Below are 9,695 nucleotides of genomic sequence, written 5' to 3'. Positions count from 1 at the left end.
GCAACAATGTCTGGAACTGGCCGGTCATTTTTGTGTAAAAAGTTTGAATGTAGTGCAAAAACTGTAGGACTAGTTTGAACTAGAAAAATTGGGCGGAAAGTGCAGATAATAAAAAAAATATGAAAGATATCAAACACTAAATTGGGTTAAAAATCTGACAGCATGTTACAGCCTACATAAGAACATTTAATTTACTGTTGCATACAAAAACATCAGTTTCTAAATAGTAGGCTATGTAGAATTCTAGAATTTGTGTTAGCATGGGCCTATCATTTTTGGCTGGACCGCAACAGCGGGGCAAGCCCTACACACACGAATGTCTGTGAGTGACTGACTGACTGAGTGATGAAGTTACACCATTGGTCGGCTGGATCACGTGTGTTAGGTCCAGCCATATACTAGGTTTTAACCTGGTCTTGTTTCCAGTGAAAGTAGGCCACCTGAACAGTCATGTAAAACAGTTTCAGTAGGCCAAAAGTTCACCATAATCTTAGCGTATATTTAGAATTATTATTTTAAAGATGGGCTACTGTTGCTTTATTCCCTTTATGTAGGCTAATTAACTTATTGAAGGCCACTGACTATTGACAACATTTGTTATATCTCAAATTCAAACATGCGTGTTAAGAATTTCCAGATATTTTATTTGTAATAATTTCTATGTCTTTAAAAATGAAAACAGAAGTCCCTAATGCACCTTTTACTTAATACAAAAATAAATCCCTTTTATCACTTTTAGGAACGGGCGGAAATTAAATTTTTAAAAATACAGGTTGCAACTGTATTTGACTTATATTTAGGTATATATCTTTTTTGTTTGAATTTATTTATTTATTTAAAAGCACAAGTATGAAGAACATCGCCAAGCAGTTTCCGATGCATTGTACACATGTAGAATTGATAGTGCACCTTACCTTATGCAACATTGGCTATCTATTACGAAGCTATTCATTATTGAATAAACAATAGCCAACAGTGACAGCAGCTTATGGGTGTGCCTTCTCGTTGAGGGAAGAATTTTTCCGAACAATTCACCAGTATTCATAGAATATATCTGTCCATGAACGATAACCTTGTGTTCTAGGCTCCAGTTATTTTCAATTAAGTTTGTAAATATAGTGGGCCCGCTAGCTGTCACCGGACATAACTTTTGAAGTGACAGTGTCATGGACCGTTTAGTTATTGTTTATTCGCCTACAACTGAGAATGTGTTTGAGTTCTAAATTAGCTATTGGCGCAACATAATTTCGATTGCAATTATAAAGCTTTCAAATGTTATTTGGGTGGTCTTTGAAAACTTAATAGGTTTATTTGCAAGTATCTTTCAACTTCACCTTTCTTGTTTCTTTATCATGTAGACTGAAGGCTATTGAGCACACTGTCGGCGATCAGATATCACGTGACTGACAGCCCGTCGGGTTGGTCTCAATAGTTTCCGTTATATTTTTGGAAAGATGTTGAGGCTCGCCCTTGGGTAGTTCTAGAGAGAAAGAAAAAACACGTAAATTAGAAAAAGCTGATGTAAGCAAAATTAAAAAAAAATGTAGAAAAAAAGGACAGTAGAAAAAAAGTTTCAACCCAGAATGAGTAATCATTCGTAGGGAGCTGCAGACAATGGCTATAAGGGAACTTAAAATCTGTCTTCTCGGGGTAAGTAAAAAGTTCAGAGATTATTTTTTACAGCTTTGCAGTCTCCGATTTTACGGAACCTCCGGAGAGACAGCTTTTGCTTCCTTTTTCTTTTTCAAAAACACTTCCGAGAAGCCGGAATGTAACATTTGCTTTTCATTTTCAGCGCCAACATCGACTTTTAAGCAATGTAGCTTAGGCTACCGGTCAGTAACTATTGAAATTATTTCGACTATTTGTTGGTGACAATGAAACGGATTGTATCAAACAGTGAAACCAGACGTAGACTCACATCTCATCAGTGTAGCTATTTAATTGCCTATTCTGACACAAATGTAATTGAATTGAATTTTAAACTAATGAATAAGAGCCGACATATTTAATGGTGAACTAGGCTAATTAGATTTGCGTGCCCAGATTATGTTTTATTTATAATGCCTTGAAGGTATAACAAGGTACTTTAGCAACTGCACTCTACTGTCTGTCTGTGAATCCTTTGCAATTTCATTCTAGCCTTTTAGTCTGTCTAAGTATACGTGACATATACGTTCTCTTCCTGTAGGATACGGGAGTCGGGAAGTCCAGTATTGTTTGCCGTTTTGTACAGGATCAATTTGATCACAACATAAGCCCAACGATAGGGTAAGGATGAATTCTTGTTGGAATTCTAGTGAAAATTCCCTGCCTACAACTTTTTGCACGCTAGTAACACTGTATGCCTGTGTAATGCTCATTATTCGCCTAATACATTGCCCAAGCTACTTCCCTGTGGCTGAGGCCTGTTCATGCTGAATTCTGGTTTTAGGCAATGTCTGCAAATTCCTCACAAATTAAAGCATGGCAGCCACAGGAATCCATTATTTGCCACGCATCTTCCCTGAGTTCTGGTGCTGAATGCATGGATGGGCCTTGATCGCAGGTTTACCTTTACCGTATCACAAGTGCTTAAACATGCTGTTAAACAAGTACTGGGACTCAGGATGTTCAAAATCACTTTAGAATCACATTATCTTTGATCAACAGATAACACAAAGTATTTTGTTCTTTTTGACATAATTTATGTTATCGGCAGTGGTTAAAGGAAATAAAGTTCTAAAATTTGGGCAATAGTGTCAGAAAGCATGTTTGTATTCATGGCTTTGCTTTCACTCATTCAGGCTTTTATGATAGACCGCACTGATCAACCTCCCTACTGAGAGGACAGCATAAATGTAGCTTTTGTATTGTGCTTGAAGGAGGCCTGTCACCACTTACACTTTGCTGAAATATTAAATTGTGACAGTACGGGTGCTGGGACCCAGGCGCAGAGTGGGGGAAGGAAAACACGAAACTCAAAAAGGGAAAATTAACAAAGATTTTACTAACACAAAAAGGCAAACACACACAGGGAACAGGCAAGGCCACAAAGGGCAAAACAACAAACTCAAAATATTCTTAGGAACAAAAAAATAAACAGAACTACACTAGTACAGAAAACAAACGGCAGAAACGCACAGAAACACACAAGCGGAAACAAAGTAAGAAACACAAACCGGTCAAAAACATAGGCGGGAACAAAACAGATCTCAGGAACAAACAATCAGAACGAACAAGCAGGTAAAAAACGCAGGCAGGTACAAAGGGTCTGAAACATACGCAAGTAGGGAACAAACACAAGGAAACCAGAACATAGACCGGAACGCATGGAGCAGATTTGAGGAGGGGAGCACAGAACAAGCAGACATACCGCAAGAATCCAGCACCTGAGTCAAGGAAGAGGGCAACTTAAATAGACCACACTGACGAGACACAGGAGGGCACCATGAACAATCAGGCCACGGAAGGGGAAGGGAAAACGAGACAGCCAGAAAACAATGATTAGACAATTGGAAACAATCATACAATTAACACAGGGGGAGCAGGACACAAAACAGGAGTGCCGCCATCTGGCGGCCCAACAGGGAAAACGCAGACAGGAACGCAGGACCATGACAAAAAATTGTGCATGCAAGAAAATGCATGTAATTGTTCAGCTAGAGGTTAGTGCTACCATCAGACCTTGGATTGCTTAAACTTGCTCTCCGGAAGTATGCACATGTCAGGAGATGGATATCTTGAGACCATTATCAATGGAGAGAACTCAAGGAGGATTATGACTGGACACCCAACACAGTGTAGGAGCTTTTTATGTGTCTGATAGTGAAACTGGGAGAGATGTAAGTCTGACTGATTGGTAGTGCCAGATTTATTCATCCAATCTGCTTGTTTTATGTAAGAATAGGTTAAATATCCTTTGATTTCTGGGAAGCAGTTATCAGTCTTTGAGTTAACAGCATTGCATATTGTGCTGTGGATGTGTATGGAACACACTCAGCGTGAGTGAATATATTTCTTGCTATACCCTACCTTGGTGACTGTATGTTGTTTTTTTATTACTGCTCAACACCAGTGTCCTGTATACTAGTGTTTTTATTGTGGTTTGAATGTTTTAAACATAAATCTTGTCACAACAGTGAGCCTCATGTAGTACAGTCATGTCTGACAGAGTGATCCCTCTCTGTGATCTAGTGTCAACACATTTTAAGCAAGGAACCCACTTGCACATGGTGTGATATAGGTTTCTACAATACTGCCTTCTTCATCTATTGTGATTTATTTGTGAACCCTGTGGAGCTTTGTCTGCACTTCCCTAGTCCTCGTTTACAGCTGTGTTTTCAACAGGCTCACATTATCAAGGCTAATGTATGGTTTTTATGTTTACAGAGCATCTTTTTTAACCAAGACTGTTCCCTGTGGAAATGAGCTTCACAAATTCCTCATTTGGGACACAGCAGGCCAGGAGAGGGTAATAATTAGCTACTGTTGATTTGTAGAAGCTGAAGTTGTAAGTTTAAGTTTGTTTGTGTAATATTGCTCAGAATATTACTGCATGGTCCCATTGCATCATATCTAAGTTTTGGTGATAAGTAGCATTATGTATGTATTTAGGAGTAGCCATTGATTAAAATTGCATGGCAAAATGCCAGGTAATGAGTATTATAATTATAAATATGAATTTAAAAATGTTATTTTTAAAAATCCAAAGACCCATGTTTGCAGTTAACTTTGAATTAAATCATTTGTTTAGTTTTAAAAACACTAGGTACAGCGGTTTTTTAAACAATGGTCTGTTAGATACTAACAAGAGACAGTATGTAGCACATGCTTTATTGCCATAAAACAAGCAGGGCATTTATTTACTTTAGGATAGTGTTGTTTTCCTGTTTTGCTGTGAAAAGTATGACACATTTTGCATAAAATATCCGTTACACTGAAGGTCACAGTTCAGCCTGTTTCTGATTTGCAACACGGCACCCTTCCTTCTTTCAGCTTGCTACATTTCCATCTTTCTATTGCAAAATACTGTATTCAGTTACACTAAATATTATATTTGTATAATAACATTTTGAAATATTTCACATGCAGTTTTAGGCGTTGGATTATATCTGCTACTTATAGGCAGATATAATATATCTATCTATATGCAGCTATTATGTATTTGTGGCCAGAAAACGTATGTCTGAGCTACTGGGACAGGTCAGGATTTTCAGAGGTGCCATTCAAAACCAATGGTTTTTGGTTTTGTTTATTGGTACTGTAATTTTTTAGCAAAATATCAAGGCTAACTTTAGTATTTTCAATTGCATGATAACCGTAAAAAATGTATATTTTCAAACACAAATGCTAAATACTGCAGTGTAACTGTTTGTTGTGCATTGCTTGGACTTGTGCAGACACAATCAGGTGGCTCAACATATGGTATATTTTTTCCTCTTTTAGTTTCACTCATTAGCCCCGATGTACTACAGAGGCTCTGCAGCTGCAGTTGTTGTGTATGACATCACCAAGCTGGTAAACTCTGCTTATTCACATTGTGCTTTATGTAACTGTCATTGAACACATGGGATGAGGTATGCTAGGCCATCCAAGTAACGTATGCCTGTCTTGCAGGATTCCTTTCAGACACTGAAAAAGTGGGTGAAAGAGCTGAAAGAATATGGCCCAGAAGACATTGTTGTGGCTATAGCAGGGAACAAGACTGACTTGGGTGATATCAGGTATGGTTTCCTGTGGCTTGCTTGTGACTATAGTTTTGGATATTGTATAGTATGGGTATTATTGGATCAGTTTTGTGTACACTAAATATATAAAAAAAACTGAGTAATCTCCCAAACTTCCCAGCTTTGTTTTAAATATTAAATATAAAATAACATTTATGTCTTGCAATATTGTTTGTTGTGATGTAAATCATTATCTTGTGAGTGTGGTCAATTATTAAATTGTAGGATTTTCTAGAGGAAAAGGCTTTCTCCATTTGAGGTTTTCAGTCTGGGCACTGTATAAGGTTCACACTCAGAAGGGTTGTCCATTCTTAGGTTTACCATTCTTGGCTGAAGGGTCAGTATTTACGTGAATGGAATCAATATCAGTCTCATTAGAATGTGTGATTACACAGTGGGGTTATTAAATAGAGTGTGTTGCCCAAATACTGTGGCTATAGGGACACCATGAGGACAGTAAGCAGAATGCATCTTAAGAAGTGACAAGCCATGGTATTCACATGGCATAGCCTACACCTGACCTGGTGAAAACATGGCTACACATTGGCAATTTTGTTAAATAGCACAGATTACATTACAGGCATTTAGCAGATGCTCTTATCCAGAGCAACTTACATCATTTTTTTTTACATGGCATCCATTTATACAGCTGGATATGTACCGAGGCAATGCAGGTTAAGTACCTAGCTCAAGGGTACAACAGCAGGAATCGAACCCTTAACCTTTTGGTTACAAGGCCCACTATACCCACTGCTGCCCTTACCCGCTATACTACACTGCTGCCCGCAGATGTATTGGATCGTTCAACATAAGATTATGGAGATCTCTGATATTAATGGAGCCGCTCAAGAATGCAATGGAAGTGCAGCACCTCATGTTGTCTGTGAAGTAGTACTGACAAGCAATATTCATGATCAGATTATACATAGTCTTTTTTGTTTTACCAAAGGGTGAAGTTCTAAGGGACTGCCTTCTTTAAAGTGGTGTCCCGTAAAATAATTTGCTAGTTTACAAAGAGCCCCCCTGCGTTGTCAATCAAGTAATTGATTTTTTTCCTCAGCATTGTCCCTCAGACAAGCAGGCTGAGTGTACCAAGATCAGCTAGATATTTGGTTACTTCTGTGCTGACAGTGTTAACTGCTAAACTCAGGTTCTCTCTGAAACCCTGCTGAACCTTGGGATAAAATGTTTTTTTTCTTCTTATGAATCTATATAAAAACTCAACAATAATGTTATTGTGGCATGTTAAGGGTTATGCAGGGCTGTTCCGTCTGAATTTTCTATTTGATTTCACAGGGAAGTCCCTATGAAGGAAGCAAAGGAATTTGCTGAGTCCATTGCGGCCATTTTCATTGAAACCAGTGCAAAAAGTGCCATAAATGTGGAAGAACTTTTCAAGAAAATCAGTAAATATTTCCACAAATTTGCTTGACTAGTCATCTGCTTTTGTAAGACACATGATTCATTGAACAAACCCCATAAAAGAGATATTATTTTCAAATATATAACTCCACTTCTGTGAATAGCTCTTGTATTGTTTGCATTGTCTTGAGAATTGCATGTTTATTTAATTGAATAGTACAGAGGCATTTCATATGAATTACATTTTGTTTGGGGTTCTAAAATATAGATGACCCCAAAATAGACTAATTTATAGTCAATTTAAGCTATTTATTGTTAGACAGTAGACAGTACTCAGTAGATTTCTAGGTACAATTTTTTTTCCTATTTTCCTCTGTCATTTGCTGTTAACTGTATAAATACAGAAATGTTCAATTTTCCTTAAAACACATGGTGAGCTAATTTTACCAACTGCTCACCATTCTTCATATTTTTCAATCATATTACTATTTTGCGTATAGAAATGAAATAATAATGGATGAATCTCTATTTCAGGTCGGCAGATCCCACCATTAGACCCCCAAGACGTAGAAAGCAATGACTCCTTTAAGCTGAGCCGGCAGCCGTTGCCTCTAAATAGGCGCTGTTGCTAGTGGGAAACATGACAGCAGGAACAAACAGTACGGAATCGCAAGTAAACCACGATCATACTGGATACACTTTGCGTGCTTGCTGTCCGGGCCTTGCTGAGTCAGGGCTGACCCATCACGTCAGGGTTGTAATTTATGTTGCCACATCAGGATGTGGTTATGTGTAGTAGTTTGTGGAACTAAGCTTGCTATTTTCTTGCTACCTTGCTCAGAGGGTTGAAAGTACAAAAAATATAGTTAGTCCAACCCAGGACAAATATAATCACAGTGTGTCCTTTTATTTCGACTTAATTCTGTTATTTCACAGGTAGTTTCAGTTAGTTTTGTTTCAGCTAGTTTTATTATCTGTTAGAGATTGTGTATTGAAAAATCTAAATCAAGTCAAAGCACACCTTGAAGCATTCCATCTTTGGTACTTATTTGCAAATAGGTATCTTTTTCTGTGAACTTCCCCGATGTGTTGAGCAGGATTTCGCACTGGCACTAGTTTGTATGCTTTAGCCTGTGTTCTGCACTGACAAAAGTTAAAGCTCATTGGACAATTTCAGATTACATGCATTGAATGGGCACAGGTTTCAGACAGCGGCAGTTAAGTGCCCTAGAGTACCTATGAAAGTCTTTCAGTTTACAAATGCAGAAAAGGTTGGGGTGTTATCATATTCCACACACTCAGTTGTCAGGAGGATGTTGCCTGAAAATAATGTTTATAATTTAATTATGAATTGAATGTAGAAATTCATTGTTGAACTTTGTAATGTTTTTTATATCCAGGTACAGAATTATCTAGAATGACTTAGTGAATGCTTTTGATTCTTTTTTTTGTCATCAGTATTTCTGTAATCTTTAGATAATATACAGGTTAATGTTTACTCTGTCCTCTGCTTGCATCCCCTTTCATTCATAAACTATATGGATCATTCGAGTTCCATGCTGGTAGCTGGTAGACAAAGACACACAATAGATACAGTCACTGTAACCTGTATTTACTGTTATGTTGGCTACCATTTCTGATTTAATACACCTTGAAAAAGGAGAATGGGGCCAATTAAACATGAGTAGAATCTCTTTTTGCAGAGCTTTAGTTGTGATATATAAAAAACATCCAATTTACTTACTGGTCACCTCTTGTCTGTCTGCTATGGTGATTGGTGTGTGGATGGTCCGTTTACTATTCTTATTATTTAAATCACAAAATCACATTTCAAAGGTGGTGAAAAGCCTAGAAAATGTACTAGTACAAGTGTTCAAATGTGATGTGCAGAATATCACATTTAAGCCTGGTAAATTGAGGAAGAAATGTTCAGGAACACAGAAGCTATGCACAGGCATTTGAAATTTAGTCCATATGTCTGTTAACATACATTGTTTGATAACTGGTCACGTGACATTGCTGTACGACAATGATGCCAACTGCTCAAAGTCAGTGCTATGTATATAGACAGTGCTGGAGTAGATAGTCCCACAAATACTGATCCAGAATCAGCTAATTAATGTATCCTTGTCAATTTTACACAAAATCTGAATATGATCTTGGCTCAGTATTCGATCACCATATGGTGTTACATTTCTGATGAAAATGAGACTGCCTACATACACAGACATTGTGTGGACACGACGGTACTAATTAAGTGGTTTGTCATCTGAAAATATAAACAATTTCACCCCTACATCTTGTTTTGTCAGTGAATTTTTTATGGAGCCCTTCTAATGCCACACTTTCCATTTTTGTTGTTTGTGGTTGGCATCAGTGGGTTTCAGCAATATGGCAAGATTTGCACAAAATGTACTCTTTCTGATTAGTATCTTATGGTACAAATGTGCATGTGTCAATCAAATTAAGTTAATGTGCATATGAATTTTTGGTGTGCTTGACTGTCTCTAATGATGTCTATAGTTTGTGCTGACATGGTTAACATTTTACATCTGTTAATGTGGTATTAAACATATTTCTATGCAGTAGTGCGTATCTTTGTTCATTGTGTGTTCTCAAATAGAT

The 9,695-nt window shown here is 37.5% G+C and overlaps 1 protein-coding gene across 3 annotated transcripts; it reads left to right on the top strand.

Moving 5' to 3' along the window:
• Positions 1 to 1,416: 1,416 nt before the first annotated feature.
• On the top strand, positions 1,417 to 9,366 carry LOC135252722 (ras-related protein Rab-31-like). Of its 3 annotated transcripts, none has more exons than XM_064331150.1 (8): positions 1,417 to 1,650; positions 2,192 to 2,271; positions 2,435 to 2,548; positions 4,372 to 4,453; positions 5,428 to 5,499; positions 5,599 to 5,705; positions 7,005 to 7,114; positions 7,605 to 9,366. In XM_064331150.1, the coding sequence occupies exons 3-8, from the start codon at positions 2,532 to 2,534 to the stop codon at positions 7,700 to 7,702; spliced, it is 486 nt and encodes a 161-aa protein (XP_064187220.1). In that variant the 5' UTR covers positions 1,417 to 1,650; positions 2,192 to 2,271; positions 2,435 to 2,531; the 3' UTR covers positions 7,703 to 9,366. The 3 variants fall into 3 exon arrangements, with proteins under 3 accessions (XP_064187220.1, XP_064187219.1, XP_064187221.1); XM_064331151.1 differs by lacking the exon at positions 1,417 to 1,650 and adding an exon at positions 1,817 to 1,835; XM_064331149.1 differs by lacking the exon at positions 2,435 to 2,548 and having other exon boundaries at positions 1,419 to 1,650.
• Positions 9,367 to 9,695: the final 329 nt, after the last annotated feature.

The sequence above is a fragment of the Anguilla rostrata genome, chromosome 4, assembly GCF_018555375.3.
Source record: "Anguilla rostrata isolate EN2019 chromosome 4, ASM1855537v3, whole genome shotgun sequence".
NCBI lineage: Eukaryota > Metazoa > Chordata > Actinopteri > Anguilliformes > Anguillidae > Anguilla > Anguilla rostrata.
This window is presented reverse-complemented; position numbering and strand designations above follow the sequence as displayed.

Bases quoted from the DNA above. Each gene is read 5' to 3' on its own strand.
- LOC135252722 (XM_064331149.1), top strand. From the start codon at position 1,615: ATGGCTATAAGGGAACTTAAAATCTGTCTTCTCGGG. The intron at 4,454-5,427 runs GTAATAATTAGC...TTCCTCTTTTAG, and splicing joins ACACAGCAGGCCAGGAGAGG to TTTCACTCATTAGCCCCGAT. The intron at 5,500-5,598 runs GTAAACTCTGCT...CCTGTCTTGCAG, and splicing joins TGTATGACATCACCAAGCTG to GATTCCTTTCAGACACTGAA.